Here is a 25,085-nt window from a genome sequence, read left to right on the forward strand (position 1 = left end):
ACTGGCGCCACGCGCGAGGGGACCGCTGAACACCTGCTGGCGCTGTTAGCGCATTGCACACCTCCCGCTCGGACTGCGGCGACGCTGCCCGAACAAGGGTACTGACCGACGCACACGCACGTGCGGCGGATTAACCGCTCCTTGTGCCGAAGACCTGCGGCAGCCCGCACTGCGCCGGACTCTTCCATACGCCACCTGCGGGGCTGGCTGCTGCCCGACCAGCGGAACACGACACGAAAGGCCGTGGATTGGACCTGGCGCCTGGGCCCTCGGACGCGGCCTACAGAAGACATTGCCCTGCCTCCTTGCCTCCCTGCCTTCTCGGACACGGACCCAGAGAGCCTGCACACTGCCCAGGCCCTAGGTCCTCGTTACACCCTGCACAACGCAGAGACCCTGCTTCAAAGAGAGACGAGGTCCTACTTGACAGCCCTTGCCAGTCACACCGGCAGCGTGTGTTACCGTTCCATCCTACCCAACGACCTGGAACACACGGAGGTGGTGGCGCAGATTGGCCGCTCGCGTGGGAACTGGAGATACCGTGGGAAGAACTATCAATCGCGGTCATTGCCTGAGTCGCTCGCTGGATGAAGTGTTCCTCTTCTGCTGCGCAGTCTGAACTGTCCACCGGGCGATCCTGCACATGTCCGGAGGGGTGCGGACCCGCACTGGGACTGGAGGTGCCCCGCCAAAGGGTAAATCAGAAAAATCGCAGGGCAAGATAGCTGCCGATCAAGTGGCTGCGAGACTAGACAGCGTGCTAGCAGCCATGGAGCGCATGGAACAGTCACTCCAGCTGACCAGAACATCGCTGGAGTCCAAAATAGACAGTGTTGCCATCGATCTCACCCACCTGCGAGACGACCACAGGAAGCTAACTGATCGGACTAAGACACTGGAGGGGGCGGTCAAAGAACTTGAACCCAAAGTCACCCAGACGGATAAGCAGGTACAGGACCTCCTGAACAGAGTAGAATTCCTGGAGGACCGTGCTGAGGACGCGGAAGGGAGGGCGAGACGCAACAACATCAGGCTCGTGGGGGTCCCGGAAAAATGGGAAGGGAATCAACCTGCCCAACGTGTGGAGGACTGGCTCAGAAACTTGCTACCTGAAGGTACGCTTTCACCATACTTTGTGGTGGAGAGGGCACACCGAGTTCCTACGAGACCCCACACCACAGGCACTAACCCGAGGCCACTCCTTTTCCGGATATTGAACTATAGAGACAGAGACACGGTGTTACGGGAAACCAGACGACTTGGAGAAATCCGTATAGACAATGCTACAATAATGTTTTTTCCGGACTACACTGTCCAAGTGCAACGTCAAAGGCACGATTTCTTGGAGGCAAAACGACGTCTCCGCACTGCTGGCCTGAAATATTCTCTCCTTTTCCTGCAAAACTGAGAGTGGTGGCACGGGACAAAACCTATTTTTTTAACACCCCAGAAGAGGTCGGCGAGTGGCTGTACAGCGGTACGGACACGACGCCCAGACAGGCGCAGGGAAATGAGGCACGGCCATGCTCACGCGGGCCACGCCGCCGCCGCAGAAACAGAGGCCAACAGGCCCGCCGCCCGGAGGAAATGTCACGACACTCCCCGCCAGCGGATCAAATGATCCAAGAACATCGAGATGCACTCAGGAGAGTCTCTCAATTGAGCAATTCGCCCTCATCGGAAGCTATTCTGGAAGACGGCCCACAGACAATCCCCAGCGATGATGACGGCATTTATGGACTACCGGACTCCCAGGTATCCGTGGAACTGCCGGAAGTCACGCCGCAAACGGCGGATATGCTTCACTGAAGACAATTAGCCACCGCGAACGGACCCTGCCGGAGTGCAGGAGATGGGGCCGAGGACGTGACGGCCGCTAGACACTTTGACTGCTGGTTGTCACACTGAGCGACTCTCACTGCTCTGGTGCTGGATGGAGTGACCTTCCTACAGTGAGTGTACCTCCCAGACTAGTAGACGCTGAGCAGGTAAGGAGGTGGTGGAAATGTACTGTACTGCACTTTTCTTCCCCGCCTCTCCTCCATGATTGCCGCCCCTCCCATCTTGAGACTGGTATCTACTGAGGAGTTGGGGACTGAGGACTGCTTGCACTCTCCCTACATTATTGGCCAAGCGGAGGTCCGTGCGGCGCGGGGGCGGCATTGGTTCCCCGGATACAGATTTTGAATACACGGCACAATTGGCATAGGGCCCAGGGAAGGGCCACTGACCCTCTTCCCCTCCTTTTATCTATTTATACCGCCGATACTGTGATTAGCACATGACACCCCCTAGACTTGATTATTGAACTTTTGCCTCTTTGGTGTGTTTGGACGGCGACATGTTCCGTGGCCGACCTTATGGTATTAGTTACTGTTTTGCATTGTTTGAGCATTCTGCTTTATCCCCTACCCTTGCCCTTGGAAGTTTACCCACCCTATTCCTTTATGAACAGGTGCCTATGTTTGGATTGAGCGAAGGGGGAGGGCTGGGGGGCCTGGGGAGATGTACACCAGAGGGGTGGAGGGCGGATGGGGCGGACGCTCCGCGCCAACACTGTGATTATGGCTGAAATCAGGATTTGCACCTGGAATGTCAGGGGCATGCACACACCATCAAGACGCTACCAAATCTATTCCTACTTGAAACGTCACAAGTTTCACGTAGCACTATTACAGGAAACGCACTTGAACGCACCAGAAATACATGCACTGCGCCGCAGTTGGCGCAGGCAACTTTACGCTACTGAGTATTCCTCCTTTGCTAGGGGGACACTCATATGGATTCGGACGGGCACCCCGTGGGCGGTTATGGACACGCAGATTGACATAGAGGGCAGATACGTGATTGCCCGGGGCAGACTTGATGGACGCCCTGTCGTAATCGCCTCTATATTCTCCCCTAACATCGACCAGGGTAAATTCTTTGATGGCCTCTCCACGAAACTGGCGCCCTGGCATGGAATCCCGTGGATACTTGGGGGTGACTACAACTGCATCCTAGATATCAACCTTAACAGATCAACCGCACCCATGGCCACAGCCCTGACACACACCACCACGAAAGCTCTCCTAAACTGGGCCCTGCGATGGGACCTTCGTGATGCATGGAGAGCTCACAACCCCACTACACGGACGTACTCCTACTGGTCTGGGGCCCATGCACTACACGTCCGGTTAGACAGGTACATGATCTCTACTGAACTTCTCCCACTAGTCAAAGATACCCAGTATATGGGCCGCACACACTCGGACCATACCCACATACACTAGCGATTGCTTGGGAGAACCCGCACCCACCTATCCCCACTTGGCGCCTGCAACTAGACCTCTTGCTGGATGCGACCTTTCGTGAATCCCTGCTCACACAGACAGCCCAATACTTTGAACTCAATTCTGACACAGCGTCCTCCCCCCAGATCGAGTGGGACGCCTTCAAGGTAGTGACCCGGGGAATCTGTTTGGGTACACAGGGTCACATTAAGAGACAACTAGAAACTGGGCTGACGCGTATTGAGACTGAGTTACTAGCCCTCGAGAGCGCTACGGAGGGGGATGCGGATGCTCGGCTGACGGAGGCCAGGGCGGAGCATGATCGCCTCCTGGAACGTTTATGCACCATTAACTTTGCGGCACATTCTGCCCGCATGCATCGTCAGGGTGACAGGCCTGGTAAGCTGTTAACCTGGCTGATCGCACAGGAGAACCGCTCGTCTCCCATCTTGGCGATTCAGGCGGAGGGAGGTGGGTTACTCTACACCCAACGTCAAATACATGAGGCGTTCACCAGTCACTACTCGGGGCTATATCGTTCCCGTCTACGCGCCTCGATGTCTGACATAGCCGAATATCTCCTACCAGTACCTCTGCCCGTATTAACGGCTGAGCAGCAGGATGACCTTGGAGCACCCCTAGACCCCGAGGAGCTCCGTGACACCATATTTAATCTTTCGAACTGCAAGTCTCCGGGACCGGATGGCTTGCCGGCCGAATTTTACAAGGCTGCCTCTGACGTCCTTATTCCCCAACTGGTGAAAATGTACGCGGCAGCAACAGACGATTTTTACTTGCCCCCGACGCTTAATGAGGCTACCCTCGTGTCGCTGCTCAAACCCGGCAAGGATGGTGAGCTGATGGGATCCTACCGCCCTCTAGCTCTCCTAAACACGGACTATAAAATACTTGCCTCCTCGCTCGCTCGTAGACTGGCCCCTATGGTACCCACATTGGTGCACCAGGACCAGAACGGGTTTGTGCCGACGCGCCACACTTCCCATAATATCCGCCGCCTGTTCAAACTTCAGGAATACGCTCCACAACAGTGGCCACGTGCTGGATGTCTGGTACTAGATCTGGAGAAGGCGTTTGATTCCGTGGAATGGCCCTACCTGCGAGCGGTCATGGACAAATTTGGACTAGGAGACGACTACATGACCATGGTTGGCCTTTTGTACCGCGGGCCTACTGTCCGCGTCCGCACTGGTGCTCTCCTATCTGACCCGATACCTGTGCAAAGAGGCACCAGACAGGGCTGCCCCCTGTCGCCCCTGTTGTTCTCATTAGCTGTAGAACCCCTGGCCGAAATACTTAGGTCCCGAGGGGAGGAATGGGGTATTCCGATGGCAGATGGCCTACATGCGGTATCGTTATATGCCGACGATCTTCTCCTTTATGTGAAAGACCTCAGTGATGTTCCGGAGTCCCTCACTGACATTTTTGGCACTTTTGAGGAGATGTCGGGCTTGAAGGTCAACTGGGCTAAATCGGGAGCCTACTCCTTTGATCCGAATACACCAGAAAGTGAGATACGCATCAGTGGTGTGAGCCTGCAGTGGTATCCCACGACGTTCAGGTATCTGGGGATACATATCTACCGGGAACCTGCAGATATACTAGACGGGAATCTGCTGCGGGCGATTGCATCCATCCGTTCGCAGATTGGATTCTGGAAAACACTGCCACTGAACGTTCCTAGTCGTGTGGCTCTGACGAAAATGATCGTCCTGCCACGTCTCCTATACTACTTTGCTAATATTCCAACATACGTCCCCAACCGGGTGTTTCGGGACCTCGAAGCCTTATTACGAGACCTACTCTGGAACAAAGGCCGCCCACGCATCGCTCTGGCGAAGCTATATATGCCGACCGAAGCGGGAGGACTAGCTGTCCCCCATCTGGAGCTGTACTATCTGGCAGCGCAAATGCAGTGGGTGTCGGGCTGGCTGGGCGGAAGAGACTTGGGAGATACGGCCACGGATGTCACGGTCTGGACACAGTTACAGGTTCAGGTGCTATTTCACCCACTGACCAGGACCCCGCGCCCGTCGCAGCTGCATCTCGCAGTAGCACGCAGATGCTTCCTCCGCTGCCTGTGCCTAACGCGGGCGACAACGCCATATGCCCCAATACTCCCCTTATTGGGTACCCCGACAGGGACACTAACGGCTGCACAACTTGATGGCTGGACCACAGCGGGCGTGGAAACGTTGGGGGACCTTTACTCTGACGGCGCTCTCCTCCCCTTCGCCACCCTCGTAGATGACACATCTCTACCGGCTGGAACATTCCTATTACATGCGACCCTCACACACACGCTGACTACCGCCTGGGGGGACATTACTGTTAAATTGCCCACCCATAACTTCCTGCAGTACCTTCACGTCATGAGTAATGGCACACACATAATCCACTGGCTAGCGCAAGCTCTCCTTCTCCATACACATCCCACCACGGTGCAACTGAGGGAGAAATGGGCAACTGACAGGGGACGAGACTGGACGGATAAGGAATGGACAATGATTTTGGCTGGCCCGGTTAATGTCCCTCGTAACCCCCGCTTTAAAATTATACAACTATACATACTACACCGCGCCTACCTCACTCAGGACAAGATCAACAGGTACTTCTCAGTCAGGGATACGGCCTGCACTCGCTGTTCCCAGACCGGAGTGGACCTTTTGCACATGCTCTGGCACTGTCCTACCCTTCAACAGTATTGGGACGGGGTGACCATGCTACTGACGCAATGTACTGACGAACGAGTGCCGAGAACGTGGGAGGCCTGTATACTGGGACTGTACAAACGTACACGACTGAACAAAGTCCAGGCCCGGTATTGGGATCTTGGGCTCATCACGGCCAAGCGACTGCTCACCAAACGGTGGAAAGCCGACACGCCTCCACACATCCGACACTGGAGCCTATCGTTGGTAAACTGGGCCCGGGCGGAGAGCACAGCGCTACGGCGTGAGGAAACGGCAGGCCTAAGAAAATTCCCGATTGCACAACACTGGGACGCTATCCTCCAATCCTTTCAACGGAAATGTGTAGAGCAGGGGATCACATGACGAAATGTAGACCATCCCTGCTCCCCCGCGCAGCGATGAGCGCCACACACTGTGATCACATCTGGCAAGTCTTCTCCATGTCCCCCTCCCCTCCCCCTCCCTGGTCCTACTGTGATATCGAAACGTGGCTGCTGCTGCACTGCTTGCTGCCTCCAGGACCCCCGTGTCTTAGCCACTGTGTGCTACGTACCCGACTGTTTGGTGTTGACGGTTATGCAATCTTTCCCACACCCATGTCCCCACACACACTACCATAGCTAGGGGTCTTACTGCTGACTACGTCCGGAACAATACTATCCTGGTACAACTGCCATACTCTCACGCTGGGAGCCCCCCCTTATGAACCTGACACGCAAGCAAACCCCCTCCTGCGCACCCCGAGCTACCCCGCCCGCTGCTTAGCTACCGACTTATGGATGACACATCCCCCCCCACCACATGGCTACCTCCATCCCACTCCCCCTCTTCCTTTCATGTGCATTTCCCAAGTTGCTGTTATAAATGTTATCGACCTCTTGGTCCCCCACACCCCTAGACCACATTCTTCCCTGCTGCTTCTCATGCGCGCTGCGTCTTGGGGTCTTAGAGAATACCTGTCAGGGCTGAGGTAATTCTACCCAGCTACGACTATGGATGCCGGACATCCCCAACAAGTTGACCATGTTATATACTCCCCAATGACTGCCACACTTGCGGTACTATGCAACATCATCCCTCATTAATGCTATCCCGCGCCCTTCTAGGGAACGGGCTATCTTATTATCCTTTCTGTGCCTTACAAGTGTTATGGCGGGCCATGGCTTACAGACTGTCACTGATGAGTACTACCATAGCACTAAGTTTTTCTTTGAGTTTGATTATGAACATATAAGAGAAAACGAAGACCTACAGACTTACAGTCGTTCTTTTCACGTTGTATTATTGCATTGCTGAATGTTCACATGATTACGAACTTCGGAATCGATCATTTAAACGCCGCCGGACCCCCGGGTTGTCGGCCCTGTGGCTGTGTTCCTTCAATGCATGTGCTGCGATTTTACTGATGTGCGGCTGGCCCAGATGGGTTGTCAGCAGAACGCTGTGTACTGTATACTTCCAACAATAAAGGTCTTTTAAAAAAATTTTTAAAAAATGAGCGCATGCATTAGGTAGCGGTTAAAGAAGACATAAAGGCTACTCACCTAGGTCACAAGCAGAAGACAAAGACCACCAATCATTGGTGGTTTGCAACTGCCTGTCCAAATCTCAAAGTGTTCTCACACCCAATATTTATTTTATTCTTGTCCGGATTTACTATATGTACATCATAATGTGTATATGTTGTATTGCAACATTTATATAGCGCTTACTACCCCTATGTGAAGTGCTGAAGCGCATGCTTACATCGATTGCATATTACAGTGTGCAGGGTGTGTGGTTGGAAGTGTGTTGTCTTTGTTTTGATTCTGTGTGGGAGGTGCGGTTATCATGTTATGGCATGCAGTGCTGATAGATGAAGTCTGAGAGGTAGGTGCACAGTTTATGGTTTCTGCTTTGAGCAGCTCTGCAGGTCCTTTTTTGTATTTCTTAGCTTGCTACTGTACTAGGTTGCCCATTCTGAGATATACGGTTTAAAGTTTAAGGTCCTGAGCAGGCATAGGTTAAAGGAAGAATTGGTGGAGAGATCTGCTTTGTTAATGTCATCCCAAACCTGATTGTCATTATGAGATTCCAAGAAGTGTCTGTAGTATGTTGCTAGTCTGGACATATAGTGCGGGACTAAATTACAGTCTCCCTTTGGCCTGTGGTATGTGGCAGATCTCTTCAACTTTTAGTGCCTGTTCAGTTGGTGATAGATAGGTGGTTTATTGCTGTGGACTGGTATAGTACTGAGAGATGGATATGACCCTTAGCAATTTTGTGTTATGTGAGTGTAAGAGTGTGAAGCAGCACAAGGGAATAATTAACCAGCCTGTTTGAACCAGAAGTGATGTCTGATAGCTGGGTGTTATGGTATTAATTTTCGGACTGTCAAGAGTCCCTGTTCACGGTTTACAAACATTAGTCCTTTGTTTGTTTTGCAAATTTATACTGTTTGTTCCATTGAGCAAGTTATGATGCATTATGGGAACAGTAGGCAAACTCTTTTACTTGCTAGTTTTATTAGCATTGACACTGTGTTGGGTCGCTGTAGTTTGGCGCTTTGCACTATGTAAGAATGTTAAACAAAGTGTTTAACCCCTTGCATGCTGGTGACGAACCCCAGCCGTCACACTCCGCGGTGCTCGTGTGCGGATGACGGCAGGGGTACGTCACGGCCCAGCCCTGTTCGTTTGTTTACCGCACAGCGGCGGAAACGGGCCAGCATCGAAGGAGTTAACCCTGATGCTTGCATGTATATCAGCGTTGAGTACGTTGATGTCCAGTTAACTGCTAGAATTATATTTTGGAATCATGCTTTGACATTAGAAGTCAAAAGTAGCAATTATGGCTGAGTGCCTAAATTTGGTATGCGTGCGTCAAACTATACAGTTCTCCTTCACTGTGACAAGAATGTTTAAAATTGCATTTAATCCTTTACATCACGAGTGTATATATATATATAAATGTATATAAATAAATATATATATATATATATATATATATATTCACTGAAAAAACCATAGGTTATAGACCATATATAGTTAGGAATTAGCATTTAAAAAACCTTATTTTACTCACACAAAACCATTGAAATTCCATATATAGTTAGTTGCACTAACTATATATCGCGCACCCGCAATCCACTGCTGATGATGTCACATATTACATCATTCATGACATGGTCAGTGACATCACTGATGACATCACTGATGACATCTCAAATGACATCACTGATGACATCACTGATAACATCCAGTGATTTTTTGTTTCTGTAAAGTTTAAATATGTCTTACATATTGAAGAATGAGTGGATGTGTAAGTGTCTGGACGAAGGATTTAGTAGGTGCATGACTGACTGTATGAGTGAGTGATTAAATGTGTCTCACTGAGTGCATGGGTTAGTGACTAAACTGTCTTAATTTGTGCATCATTATGTCTGTTGTTCTGTAAACTGCTGCATGTGTTGATCAGTAGCTATATGACTAACTATATGGGTTATTGATTGATTGCCCAAGTATTTGTATGGGAGACTGAGTGTGTGTGTGGCTAGCTGGGAGGTGTGTGACTCTGTGCAGATCAATGTGTACTTGTATCAATGATTGTATAAGAAGGTAAGTATGTGTTAGTATATGTTTGAAAATGTAAGGTGCTCTATGTTTAACTGTATAGACAAGAAAATGGAAGTGTCATTGATTCTTTACAGGACTGACTAGGTGTGTGAGTAACTCCATGGATGAGTGGCAGACTGTGAGTGTCTGTATAGGTGTATGAGTGCATATGATAGTGTTGTAAAGATGAGTGATTGTATGTATGAATGATTGTATGGGTGAATGAGTGAAGGTGTGTGTAGACGTAGCAATCAGTGAGTGCGTATGTAGTAACTAGTATTGGTGTATCAATGGTTTCAAAAATTATACTCTGTATTTAACACTGGGTGAAACAGAGGTTATATTAAAATGTGAGGAGATGCATTGTATTGTCACATGAATGATATCATCAGTGATGTGGTCATTGATGTCAAATGAGATGTCATCAGTGATGTCATCAGTGATGTCATTTGAGATGTCATCAGTGATGTCATCAGTGATGTCACTGACCATGTCATGAATGATGTAATATGTGACATCATCAGCAGTGGATTGCGGGTGCGCGATATATAGTTAGTGCAACTAACTATATATGGAATTTCAATGGTTTTGTGTGAGTAAAATAAGGTTTTTTAAATGCTAATTCCTAACTATATATGGTCTATAACCTATGGTTTTTTCAGTGAATTTTCAAGGTTTTGTAAATGCTAATTCCTAACTATATATGGTCTATAACCTATGGTTTTTTCAGTGAATTTCAATGGTTTTTTAATAGCAAATATCATAAGCTGTCGAATGTCAAGTACGTGGTAAGTGAAAACATTTTTGTGTTTATGCACACTGATCTGCTTTGAATGGTGCCCCCCCTCATTTCTATTAGGAGTACTCTCTCTTTGCAGATAGTGAAAGGTAGTTAACGCAGGCCTTTGCCCCCGTTGTAATACGTCGTGCCTGCTTCTCTCTCCATTTGATTGATTGTTATCCAAGCATTTACTGTTTTAGAATTGGTTCTCTTTGGTTCATTCTCTATTTACAAACAGACACAGAGTCGCAATACTCTGTTTAGTCTTTGCAGATAACGAAAAATCGTGTAAAAAAAAAGAAAAGGAATCGAGCAAAATCAGTAGGCCACTAATGGGATCTCTTTTTGACCTCGCTAAAATAGAAACATTAGGAACAACCCCTCATGACAAATACAAAACTAGTGAGATGAACTGAACTCCACACAATGATGGCTGCAAAACAGCTCGGCTCCGCCACCCACCCCGCCCAACATAACGATAAAGAGCGGCTGCCATGATTGGTTGCGGAATGGCCAAGACGGAGCTACGAAATGGTGGTGCTCTCATGCTAACCCCAGCTTCAGTCTGAAACATCCAGAAACACTGTAGACTACCAATTCGATCAGTTCCGGTAGCGCCCCAATGTAACCCGGTAGAGAAGAACTAGCCCTCCCCTCTTTGACTGATGGTTCTTGTTGCCTGTCCCTTCTGTTGTCATTTAACAGAACTATTTAGCCTGCTGAAAGGGGTTGTGTTCCGACCGCTGGTTGGTGGAGACATTTTGACTATATTCTGGACCTGTGTTGTCGCGTAATGCGTCATATGACGCGCCGCGTTAGCGCATCCGGAAGTCATCCGGGGCGCGACGCGCAGCGCGTAACTTAAGCATAACAAGTCATGTGACTTGTTAATAAAACTTTTCATTGGTTCATTTTACTTTTCTTATTCTAATGATGAAAGGCTTGGTCATATGACCTAAAAATTACGCTTTTTATTACTTCCAAACATTATTTTTTCTTAAATATATGTTATAATGTTCCAGGCTAATGTACTTTCCCGGAAAATTTACAACTGTCCTGCAAGTAAAATATATTCTTTTTTCGAGAAAAAGAGCGTTTCTTCGTCCCATGACGGAGCCGTTGAGCAAAAGAGGGTCGACCTGCTGTCTTAGTCGCCGATACGCCTGAATATGAGATTCTTATCGATCACTTTATGTTGCAGGAGTAGAAAACACAACAGCCCTTGACCATTTATCTTTACTGCGTTCCTGCGTATTATACCTTTTACCCTTCATGTAATTGGTCTGCTTTATTTCACTTGCCTTTTAATGATTCTAAAACAGTGACTATTATTAAAAACTTTACCAATGTATATACTACTACCATGTTTTCTTTTAAACACCTTTATTGTGAAAATTTCATTATACAAATACGAGCCTATAACCACGTGGGCCGGCCACGGAGCAAACTGTAATCGTATATGATGAGTAGACATTTACACTGTAGAGGAACGTAACGGGCGGGCCATTAGGTTGCAAGAACTAAGGTGTCTAACAGTTGCGGAATCGGTGGACGTACATTTTATAATTAAAATACGACAGGGCCAGTTACAATAAAATTATCTAGATATACATTTGCGGGCAAGTACCATGGGTGACGTTAATTCGAACTTTCAATAGTACAGTAATCAATAACACATCAGAACTTAATATCAATAGGGATGTCGAAATATTCAATCAATTCTCGTCCCCGCCCGCCATATGCTTCAAAACTGCATACGTATCTCGTGATTTCAAGGTTCTGCAACCAGTACACAACAAGGAGTTACGAGTCCCATTTATTCCGGCGCCATTTTGGGCGAGGACGGGCAGGTCCAGGATATAGTCAAAATGTCTCTACCAACCATCGACTATGATGATGTTCATATGCTGTATTTATTAGAGTAACACTCATCTGTCCACATGAAATTAATTTGCCACAATCTAAACATGTCATTTTAATCTTTCCAAAGTTCTAAATATTTGGGACCATTTCCCTTGCCTCTGATGCTGTCAGTGCCACTTATTTGATGAATGTACTGGCAGGTCGGGGGTTCTCCTCCAAATCTCTCTTTTATGCAGCACTATAATTAATTGGTGCCACCTCTCCATATGACGATGCATGGTATAGTTACCATAACTATATTTTTTTTCGGTTCCTCTGGAGAGTACATCGTGGCAGATGAAGCGTGTAACGTACCGGGCATTTACCTTTTTTTGCATGTACAGGAAAGGGAAAAAAAAAATCGAGCATCCGAGTTCTAAAGTGTCCCAGGGCCATTTTAGTAGACCAGGCCCAAATCCAAAGCAACAAGCCGCCATTTTGAGAGTCCTGTTGCAGCCGCCTGTCGCTGTAGCATCAAGAGCAGCCGAAACTCAGCTGAATGGCAACTGAAACGGTAAAGGGGCGCCCCACTACAGCAGACGAGCCTCCACCTAGAAAGGCCCGTTCACGCCGCCTTACCCCCCCCCCCCCCCTTCGGGCACCCCACGCCGTTATTCGGAGCAGTATTGTAGGATGGCCACACCAGTGCGGCAACTTGCTAGACATCACCTCGGTGGTAACCGAATCTCAGCGCCTTGTGGTGTCTTCTATTCAGAAAACATTGTTGTGCTGCCTTCGACCTATTCGCCGCAAGTGCGCACGCAACTCAGCTGCATAGCTTGCTAGACACCACCTCGGTGCCATCCGGATCTTGGAATCTCAGCGCCTTTTGGTGTCTTCTCTTCAGAAAATATTGTTGCGCTGCCTTTGGCCCCATTCGCACATCGGTCCGCTACTGACGCCATCTCACAGGCTAATGGGGCGCCCCACGCCGAGTTTCAGCATTGTAGGATGACCACACCAGTACAGCAACTTGCTAGACATCACCTCGGTGCCATCCGGATCTTCGCATCTCAACGCCTAGTGGTATCTTCCATACAGAAAATATTGTTGCGCTGCCTTTGGCCCCATTTGCACATCGGTCCGCTACTGACACCATCTCACAGGCCAACAGGGCGCCCCACGCCGACTTTCAGCATTGTAGGATAGCCACACCAGTGCACCTTACTAGACACCACCTCGGTGCCATCCGGATCTTGGCATCTCAGCGCCTTGTGGTGTCTTCTATTCAGAAAATATTGTTGCGCTGCCTTTGGCCCCATTCGCACATCGGTCCGCTACTGACGCCATCTCACAGGCCAACGGGGCGCCCCACGCCGACTTTCAACATTGTAGGATGGCCACACCAGTGCGGCAACTTGCTAGACACCACCTCGGTGCCATCCGGATCTTGGCATCTCAGCGCCTTGTGGTGTCTTCTAGTCAGAAAATATTGTTGCGCTGCCTTTGGCCCCATTCGCACATCGGTCCGCTACTGACGCCATCTCACAGGCTAATGGGGCGCCCCACGCCGACTTTCAGCATTGTAGGATGGCCACACCAGTACAGCAACTTGCTAGACATCACCTCGGTGCCATCCGGATCTCGGCGCCCCACTGCAGATGAAGTGCCTCTCAACTATGAAACCACCACGGTGCCATCCGGATCTTGGCGCCTTGTGCTGGTTCCGGCCTATTCACACATCGGTCCGCTACTGACGCCATCTCACAGGCTAATGGGGCACCCCACGCCGAGTTTCAGCATTGTAGGATGACCACACCAGTACAGCAACTTGCTAGACATCACCTCGGTGCCATCCGGATCTTCGCATCTCAACGCCTAGTGGTATCTTCCATACAGAAAATATTGTTGCCCTGCCTTTTGCCCCATTCGCACATCGGTCCGCTACTGACACCATCTCACAGGCCAACAGGGCGCCCCACGCCGACTTTTACCATTGTAGGATGGCCACACCAGTGCCACAACTTGCTAGACACCACCTCGGTGCCATCCGGATCTTGGCGCGTTGTGCTGCCTTCGGCCTATTCGCACATCGGTCCGCTACTGACGCGAACTCACAGGCCAACAGGGCGCCCCACGCCGACTTTCAGCATTGTAGGATGGCCACACCAGTGCTGCAACTTGCTGGACACCACCTCGGTGCCATCCGGATCTTGGCGCGTTGTGTTGCCTTCGGCCTATTCGCACATCGGTCCGCTACTGACGCCGCCTCACGTGCCAACGTATTTTCTCCGCATTTTATACCCTATGCCGCATAACAGGTCATGTGACTTGTTTATAAAACTTTTCATTGGTTCATTTTACTTTTGGTTTCCTAATGATGGAAGGCTTGATCATATGACCTAAAAACAACACTTTTCATTGGATGAAAACGTTTTTTTTTCCCCAAACGATGAAAGCCCCACCTTGTTTCTGGATGTTTCAGACTGAAGCTGGCGTCACCATGAAAGCACCACCATCTCGTGGCTCTGTCGTAGTCATTCCGCGAGCAATCATGGCAGCCGCTCCCCACCAGAAGCCTGCAGGAGTCGGGGGCCCCCAAAACTTTTGATGAATCCTCAAGGCGGAGGGGACGCTTTCGAGAATGGGGTCCAAGACCTAGCAGACAAGCGTCCGATTTCCAAGGTGTCCCAGGGCCATTTCAGTGGACCAGGCCCAAAAAGGAAACAGCCTGCCGCCATTTTGAGCGTCCTGTGACAGCCGCCTATCGCTGCACCGCAAGAGTGGGCGCAACTCAGCTGAATTGCGGCTTTTGACACAGTGGACCAAAAGCGGACGGAATGGCAACTGAAACGGTAAAGGGGCGCCCCACTACAACAGATGACACTCCACCTGGAGAGGCCCGTTCACGCCGCCTCCCCCGGGGCGCCCCACGCCGTTATTCGGAGCAGCATTGTAGGATACCAAAACCAGTGCGGCAACTTACTGGACATCACCTTGGTGCCATCGTTCTGCTGCCTTGGAACTATTCGCACAACAGTTTGCTACTGGTGACCCACCCCCCGCGACGCCCCACGCCGGATGCCGAAATCAGTGAAATCTGGACGTTGTGCTGCGTTGGGACTATTCGCACAGCCGACCACTACTTCGTTGTTTTTCCCTAAAAATGTTTATATGTTATTACTGTTTTTGTTTTCTTGTATATATTTATAAGTTATTAAAGTTTTATAATCTTACTACTTTGTTGGAGTGCTATATATTTTTAATGTGACACATAATTGTAAAAACTTTGATGTACAAAGAGTCATCCCTGGAATCTTCCGCTTCAGGCTCGGTCCCCTCCCCAATCACAATACAGGATGGTTTTCAGATAATAGGAACGCGTCTGCTGTGACGGATCTCATCGAGTGTGGGCCTTGATCTACTATAACTCCTTTGAAGAGGGGTGATTCTTTACAGCTGGGGCCATAAACTACATCTGCAGGGCTAGCTGATACCCTAGGACCGGCCTGGACAATCGGACACAGAGGAAAAGGAGTGTCAGAGGGTGCGGTAGTGAATAGGGCGAAAGGGAGGTGTCGGGCGGGCACAGGGTGTGATTCTCAGTGAAGAGCAGCGCAGATGGGGGGTGGTTTATTACCCATGCATAAGACAGAGAGCGGGGGTGACCACTGCCTGGGGGAGATGCTTGCGAGGGTGGGGAGCCATGCTAAGGATCGACAGCGTGCAGAGAGTGGGTCTGCTCAAGGCATCTAAAATGACTGCCGTGCACGACAAAAGTGTGGCATTTGAAAAAAGGCAAGATGGCGCAGACAATGTTTTTCAACACTTCCTGATTTCCTTCGAATCGAACGTTAACAGACGTTGGGGCATATTACCAAAGTTAAGCGATATTTATCCCTAACGATGCTTAGCAACGAATTTTTTACCGCTAAGCATCTTCAGAAATTATCGCAGATAAACCTTGCTATTATCAAGGTGTATCGCAAGTACGATAAAAAACGACCGCAATGCATTAATATCGCTGAAAACTCAGCGATATTCATGCATTACCGAGCTAATGCTCTTAGCCATGTTATCCACCTCCCATTGGATAACATGGCTAAAAACTGCTCAGGGCAGGTGGTAGCTTTTGGAGATATTCGCGCTTATCGCGAATATCTCCAAAAGTTGGTAATAGGAGATAGCGATGTTAGCGACTGTTTCCAGTCGCTAACATCTTGGCATGCCCACTTTGCATGTCATTAGTGATAAATATCACTCACATGCAAAGTGGGGCCCAAGATGGTCGCTATCTCCTACTAGCCGTCGCTAACTGGTGTTAGCAACAGCTAGGTAATACAGAGATAATTTTATCTCCGCGAAGCGGAGCGCTGTTACAGATATATATCTTGTTTTTGAACGTTAATTTCTCAAAATCCACTGAAGCACATATATTGAGACCTAGCAAAGGCACATCGAGCTACCAGTCCCTACAATTTTGCCAAGTTTCGTGCAAATCCATTCAGCCGTTCGATTATTATTATTATTTTTTTTTTTGCCCCGCGGGGCCCTTTTAAAACCTCCACATCAAACCTAAGAGGTCAAGGAGGATCTACTATGCCCCCTTATGGTCATTTGCCCCTTCGCTTTGGCCTCCTCTTGTCTCTCGATCCTACCGAGAGACAAGATGGCGGCCGCTACGGACTGTTTGCAATGTTTACAGACGCCGGAGAACCAATCAGCTTCGCAAACCTCCGTTACGCGAAGCGGAGCGCTGTTACAGATATATATCTTTTTTTGAACGTTAATTTCTCAAAATCCACTGGAGCACATATATTGAGACCTAGCAAAGGCACATCGGGCTACCAGTCCCTAATATTTTACCAAGTTTCGTGCAAATCCATTCAGCCGTTCGATTATTATTATTATTTTTTTTTTTTGCCCCGCGGGGCCCTTTTAAAACCTCCACATCAAACCTAGGGGGTCAGCGAGGATCTACTATGCCCCCTTATGGTCATTTGCCCCTTCGCTTTGGCCTCCTCTTGTCTCTCGATCCTACCGAGAGACAAGATGGCGGCCGCTACGGACTGTTTGGAATGTTCACAGACGCCGGAGAACCAATCAGCTTCGCTTCACAAAGCTCCGTACCGCGTAAAGTCCGCGAACCGGAGCGCTGCCCGGTCCGCTGTTACAGATATATATCTTTTTTTGAACGTTAATTTCTCAAAATCCACTGAAGCACATATATTGAGACCTAGCAAAGGCACATCGGGCTACCAGTCCCTACAATTTTGCCAAGTTTCGTGCAAATCCATTCAGCCGTTCGGGCTAAAAGTGAGGCCAACCGCCCTATGGAAAACTCAATGTTAAAAACACGTTTTGGGACCCCCCTTTTTTCTCGGCCCCCCCTTGACAAACCCCCCCCAAATTTTCAAGGGCTGCTCAGAAACAAAATGTGCCATTTTCCTGAAAATTTCAGCCAATTCCGTCCACAAACGCCAAAGTTATTAGACATAGAATTTTCAAAAATCCCATAGAGAAAAAATCCTAACTATATATACCTACTGGCGGTCGCCAGTAGGTATATATTTCTCTATGTAGGTACATTTTTCTCTATGGGATTTTTGAAAATTCTATGTCTAATAACTTTGGCGTTTGTGGACGGAATTGGCTGAAATTTTCAGGAAAATGGAACATTTTGTTTCTGAGCAGCCCCTGAACATTTGGGGGGGGTTTGTCAAGGGGGGGCCGAGAAAAAAGGCGGGTCCCAAAACGCGTTTTTCCCATGTTAATTTCCATAGGGCGGTTGGCCTCACTTTTAGCCCGAACGGCTGAATGGATTTGCATGAAACTTGGCAAAATTGTAGGGACTGTTAGCCCGATGTGCCTTTGCTAGGTCTCAATATATGTGCTCCAGTGGATTTTGATAAATTAACGTTCAAAAAAATATATATATCTGTAACAGCGCTCCGGGTAGCGCTCCGGTTCGCGTACTTGACGCGTACCGGAACTTCGCGAAGCGAAGCTGATTGGCTCTCCGGTGTCGTTTTTTTTGCGTGGGGAGCGCCCGGTACGCTTTTGTGCAATGGGCGGTGGTAATCTAAATGATGAGGCTGGGGGGCAGCGTTCAAAGCACATCAGCGTGCATAAACACGAAAATGTTTTTATCTACCACGTACTTGACTTATCTCTCTGAGATGCATTCCCTTGTGTTTCGGCAATGGTAGTCTGTTCATTACATAGATCGACCGAGGGCGGTAGTACAGACCGCGCGTAGGAAAGGGTCAAAAGCCAGGGGTATAGGAGTATGTAACAAGCGAGCCATTTAATTGAAAAAGCTAAACGTGACAAACGGTTGCAGGATCAGTGAAGGTTGATTTTATAATTGAAAGTATAACAGGATCAGTTACAATAAAATCGTCCATACGCACACCATGGGCGAGTATCATGGGTAACATTACTTCGAAGCTTTATTAATACAATAATCAATAATGAAAAATCGACATCAATAGGGTTGTCCGTATGCCCAGTCAGTACCCTTCCCCGCCCGCCATGTGCACAAAGACCGCATACATCCCCCATAACGTCAAGGCTAAGTAACTAGAACGTCATAAGGAGTTGCAAGTCGCTCCCATACTGGCGCCATTTTGGTCGAGGCCAGGCAGGTCCAGAGTATAGTTCAATGTCTCCAATAAGTAGCGGCAGGACCAGAATCCCTTTCGGCAGTTCAAAAAGTTCGTTAGCGCCAACAGAAAGAACAGGCAGCATGAACCATGACTCAAAGGCGAGGGAGGCAAAATCTTCCCTACCAGGTCACGCTGAGGTCCCACCGGAGCTGATCAAGTTGGCAGTCTACAGTGTCTCTTAGTAATTCGGACAAAAACTGGCGTCAGCATGAGAGCACTACCATCCTGTGACAATGTTGTGGCCACTTCCGGAGAGCGGGACAGCAGGCGTATCTCTCCGCCGATGCACTGAATCAGCCTCCCTCACGGCACCAGATGTGGATAAGGCGGCGGACACCCGTGGCAGCGGTATGTCCATGGGGGATAGTCGAGCAACAGTGGCGGTTGCCCCCATCGGAAGCCCGCGGGAGTCGAGGGCCAACGACTCTCGTAGAACCTTTAAAACTGAGAGGACGTCTTCAAGAGTGGGGCTCATGCCCGAGCAGGCAAGCATTCGAGTTCCAGGGTAGTCCAGAGTCGTTCTAGTGGACCAGGCCCAAATCCGGGGAGTCGGCCGCCATTTTGAGCGTTCCTCAGCAACAGCCGCTCTTCACCCCGGCCACCGGAGCGGGTCCCCGGCCATCCAACCGAGTGGAACGCCAATGGCAGTCATGGTGCAGCTGACCGGGGAGTGAAACGCTAAGGGTCGCCCTGCTGCAGCTGACCGCGGGGACGGGCCTTGGCGCGTGGTGTCGCCTCCGGGCTATTTGCACAACGGTCCTCCACCCCTAGGCCGCCACCTATGCTACCTCGACAGGAACAGCGTCATGCATTTGGATCGATGTTGCAGCAGGCTGCCATGTAAATAGTTATTTAATAAAACGTTTTACCCCGTTACTTTGCTGGTGTGTTGTATATATTTATAATATTTGCATAGGGTTTGTCGTTATTTTGGGCGGGGTGGGCGGCAGAGCCGAGCTAACTTCTCTTATTTAGTCAGCACATAAATTGACTTACTGGTGCGCATTATTTTGGGTGTACATTTGGAATATCGGTTGGGGTCGGGTTCGTCGTACTGAAATAACCCTTCAAGTTTCTGGTGTAGGCTACTCTCCCATTCACTAGCTCCAGAGAGAGTCGTTCCTAAGTAAGGAAAGTGCTATATTCTTTTTCGTCCTTCACATGCGGATACCATGTTCGGGCTTATTTTTCTCATTCCATTAACCGTTCGATCAACGCCTCAGTCATACAAAAAGCATTCTTTTATTGACCCAGTCGTGCGCCACACATACGCATTCATACCGTACAAATCAGGGCCCATGCGCACATTCATACCATACAATCTTTCACGCTCCCAGAGATAGCTCGTACATATAATGTACCGTCTCACAGAGCTAGCCTATTTTTCCTCGCGTGGAACACGGTGCGGTTTAGGTCTTCTCCATACTTTAGCTGAAATTCCAATGTAACCTGCAGAAAAAGAAAAGAGGGGGGGGGCAGCGTTCAAAGCACATCAGCGTGCATAAATACGAAAATGTTTTTATCTACCATGTACTTGACTTATCTCTCTGAGATGCATTCCTTTGTGTCTCGGCAATGGTAGTCTGTTCATTACATAGATCGCCCGAGGGCGGTAGTACAGACCGCGCGTAGGAAAGGGTCAAAAGCCAGGGGTATAGGAGTATGTAACAAGCGAGCCATTTAATTGAAAAAAATAAACGTGACAAACGGTTGCAGGATCAGTGAAGGTTGATTTTTTATTCGAAAGTATAACAGGATCAGTTACAATAAAATCGTCCATACGCACACCAAGGGCGAGTATCATGGGTAACATTACTTCGAAGCTTTAATAATACAATAATCAATAATAAAAAACCGACATCAATAGGGTTGTCTGTATGCCCAGTCAGTACCCTTCCCCGCCCGCCATGTGCGCAAAGACCGCATACATCCCCCATAACGTCAAGGCTAAGTAACTAGAACGTCATAAGGAGTTGCAAGTCGCTCCCATATTGGCGCCATTTTGGCCGAGGCCAGGCAGGTCCTTTCAAGTGGTGTGGGACCTGCCTGGCTTGGGGAATCTTTCAAGTGATGTGACTGAGGAGCAAATTGTGGACCTCTTTAAAGACTTCAACCCACTACATGTCAAGAAATGTCAAAGCGGAATGAAATGCTTTGCATTTGTAGACTTCAGTTCGGCGAAGACCCAGCAGAATGTTATAAGTAAATGTCATGGCACGAAGTTCAGTGGGCGGTCTGTCATTGTGAAAGCTTCAATTAAGTTGAATGGCTGCAAGAGCCCCGATTACACCAGCAGCCCTGTTAATATGCCGATCTTGGAAAAAGTTCCTCTGTTGGATTGCAATGGCTGCAGTGATGGTCTTGGGAAACTGCTTCCGAAAACTCTAAAGGCCACGAAAGCTTGCTATGCGGTTTCTTTGGAAATGCGGTGCTGGGTGATGGAAGTTATTGAAGAGTTGGCAGTGGTGTTTTTTGTAGATTTTGGACGCTCTGCCACAGTCCTGGCTTCGTCATTACGAGCACTTGAAAACAAGACATTCTGGGCAATACCACCCTTGACGCAGCCCTTTATGCTACAAGATGGTGTCTTCCATACAGAAAATATTGTTGGCAGCATTTTGAAAGGAAAGATAAACGGCCGTTCTCCTAGTGAGTCTCACATTCTTACATTTACGAAGAATGTTGAAGAGTAGTATGTTGAAAATCTGAAGCCATCGTTCTACAAACTCTCAACCAGCCTTGGATGGAAAAATCCTGAAGAATGTACAAACTGAAAACCAGTTTTTGTCTGCATAGCATCAGCAGCAACACTTGAGTCAGCTTTGTGTGAAGCCGCCATCTTGATCCAATCAATACCGTCCCCCCGCACACATTCAGGGACCAGGCCGCATTGCGAGGGCACCGCAGGACGTGTCTTCAGGTCAAACGGATTGTGGGACAAGGTCCAGAATGGAAGAGTCACCAAAACGCTAAAAGTCCCGCCGGACCCCGGGAGCCGGCCGCCTATGTCGGGGGCGATCTCAGGCCACACCAGGGCAACAAGACTTGGGGAGGGGGCAGGAGCCAAGCGCCCCCTCCGAGTCCGCGCCACCACACCGCCCCTCGGGGGCCTGGAACAGTCGCCCGGTCCGGACGTGAGCCATGAAGAAGGGCACCAGCCGCCATCTTGATCCAATCAACACCGTCCCCTCGCACACATTCAGGGACCAGGCCGCATTGCGAGGGCACCGCAGGACGTGTCCCCAGGTCAAACGGATTGTGGGACAGGGTCCAGAATGGAAAAGTCACCAAAAGGCTAAAAGTCCCGCCGGACCCCGGGAGCCGGCCGCCTATGTCGGGGGCGATCTCAGGCCACACCAGGGCAACAAGACTTGGAGAGGGGGCAGGAGCCAAGCACCTCCTCCGAGTCCGCGCCACCACACCGCCCCTCGGGGGCCTCCGTCAAGCGGCTCAGGGAGGCACCGCAGGCAGCGGTTCTTCAGATCAGTGGCTCTCACCAGCAAGGCTCCCCTCCGTCAGCAGCGATCGTTGGCGCTGTGGTTGCGGCCGGAGGCCCCGCCTAGTCAACGCCCCGGCCTCTCCATCTCGTAGGCCGCAGAGTAGTCGGAGAGAAATCCCGGGAACGGCGGCATGCATTACACATCACTAAGATGGCCGGGCCTACGACCCTGGGTTTAAGAGTCTCATGCTCGATCGATTGAGCTGGCCGGATCAGGCAACAAGAAGGGGGGGGGGGGGAGTGGCGGCATCAGCAAGGCATCCCCCGACACAACTTGCTGGACATCATCTCTGGGTGTATTGGGGACGAGCCTTGGCGCATGGTGTCGCCCCCGGGCTATTTGCACAACGGTCCTCCACCCCTAGGCCGCTACCTCGCCGGCTGATGGCCTTTGTAGACTTTCTAAAGCCCACATCCTACTAAAAAGTAGCCCAAAGTAGCCCAGCATTGCTACTTTAAGGAAGGAGGGACAGGAACAGCGTCATGCATTTGGATCGATGTTGCAGCAGGCTGCCATGTAAATAGTTATTTAACAGTCACCTCCGCTTCTCTGCCCTCTTTCTAGCTGTGTCTAGGCGCCGGGAAACCCTTTTTGGGTAGCTGTTGCGCCTTATAAATTGATAAAATAAATAAATAAATAAAACGTTTTACCCTGTTACTTTGCTGGTGTGTTGTATATATTTATAATATTTGCATAGGGTTTGTCGTTATTTTGGGCGGGGTGGCCGGCGGAGCCGAGCTGTCTTGCAGCCATCATGGCGTCGAGCTCGGTTCCTCTCACTAGTTTCATATTTCTCATGAGGGGTTGTTCCTAATGTTTCTATTTTAGCGAGGTCAAAAAGAGATCCCATCAGTGGCCTACTGATTTTGCTTGATTCCTTTTGTTTTTTCTAACGATTTTTAAGTTATAGTTTGCTTGCACGATACAGCGGCTAGTCCGCATTTTATATATATGTCCTTTTTATTAGGGGTGTCCTCCGGTGGAGTCGGATGATCTACCTCTAATAAACGGTCCGGGCTGAACCAACTACCAACAAACGGGGCAGAGATAGGCATGACGGATTACAAAGGGGACAAAAGTCTGCACTACCTATCCTTCACTATCCACAAAGACTAAACCGAGTATTGCGACTCTGTGCTTATTTGTGAATAGAGAATCACCCAAAGAGAACCAATTCTGAACGATCAATGTTCGGCCAAACAATCAATCAATCAAATGAGGGATAAAAATAGGCACAACGGATTACAACGGGGGCTAAAGCCTGCGTTACCTATCCTTCACTATCTGCAAAGACTAAACAGAGTAATGCGACTCTGTGCTTGTTTGTAAATAGAGAATGAACCAAAGAGAACCAATTCCAAAACAGTAAATGCTTGGATAACAATCAATCAAATGGAGAGGGAAGCAGGCACGACGGATTACAACGGGGGCAAAGGCCTGCGTTACCTACCCTTCACTATCTGCAAAGAGAGAATACTCCTAAAAGAAAAGAGGGGGGGGGGGGGCAGCGTTCAAAGCACATCAGCGTGCATAAACACGAAAATGTTTTTACCTACCACGTACTTGACATTTTAAAGCTTTTGATACTTGCTATTAAAAAACCATTGAAATTCACTGAAAAAACCATAGGTTATATATATATAGTGTCGGAAACCATCAATTCTGGTGTCTGGTATATTTCATTTTTTAAGTTTGATAATGAATGATGGGGAGCTGGCTCTCTTCTTTTGGAAAAATAATTTGCTATGTGAGATTAGACGCAGAATTTAAATAATTGTAGTTTTTCCCTGTTGTTTTGAAAAGCAAATGGGTCGGTCTGATATTTGTGCCAGATTCTGTCTTCTGTTGCAGTAGATTATTTAATGATTCACAGTAATGAGGTGCTGTTACCGTAACCGAGTAAGACTATGATATACTATGAATCATTGACTTATTTATTATTTGGATGTTTGTAGCAGCATTCGCATTTTGGAACACTTTAAGATAAAGTAATTGCCAGTGCGCTTACAACAGTGTTTTTTCCGATAAAAAGACAATTTTATGGAAATTTGCTGTAATATTCTAACAATTATTAAAACATCTCAAGGCAGCCACATCGGTGAATCTGGTCAGTAGGTATCCAATTTTGAATCAAGGTAATACAGTTGCTCTGTAGGTCGATTTTGTCTTCTGTGTGTTAAAATTAGGAAGATGCTTACACCACTTACCCTGGAACTTTGTGCGTTTGCCCATTGGTAGATGTCCCAGCTGCGATATTTCCAGCTTTATCAATCACAATCATGCCTGCAAATTTGAAGAAATATAAGCTTTAAAAAAGATCTTGTGTGATCGATAAGAACAAATGCCCATATCTAAAAAATTGTGCACACAATACTTTCAAGTAAGTATGCAAAAAATATCTGCATAAGCAATTTATCTTTTTTTTTAAAATAGTAGCCATTTACGTCAGCAGATGGAACTTACCAGTCTGAAAATCTGCTGTTATGAGAGATTGTATGGAATCATACATTTAGAATGTCCTACAGGAGGGGTTGCCATACAGATAAAATGCACACATAATCTTAACTTTGTGGTAACCAAACCTTAGTACATATCACACCAGAACCATCTACTTATCTTTAGTAACAGACTGGAGTGCATTAGTACACATGGTGTAAAAAGCAACAAAATACTGCCAGTCTCTGGGGATACATGGGTAGGGTCTCCATCTGAAAAAGT

The 25,085-nt window shown here is 48.6% G+C and overlaps 1 protein-coding gene across 1 annotated transcript in view; it reads right to left on the minus strand.

Annotated features, from left to right (window-relative positions):
- The window catches only part of AGA (aspartylglucosaminidase), a 311,611-nt gene that overhangs the window by 90,572 nt on the left and 195,954 nt on the right, over positions 1–25,085 (minus strand). The window contains exon 6 of the mRNA XM_078677092.1: positions 24,575–24,650. Coding sequence (XP_078533218.1) covers positions 24,575–24,650 — 76 coding nt within the window. The remainder of the gene's footprint in view (positions 1–24,574; positions 24,651–25,085) is intronic.

Source organism: Lissotriton helveticus, chromosome 2_1, assembly GCF_964261635.1.
Source record: "Lissotriton helveticus chromosome 2_1, aLisHel1.1, whole genome shotgun sequence".
Classification (NCBI taxonomy): Eukaryota; Metazoa; Chordata; class Amphibia; order Caudata; family Salamandridae; genus Lissotriton; species Lissotriton helveticus.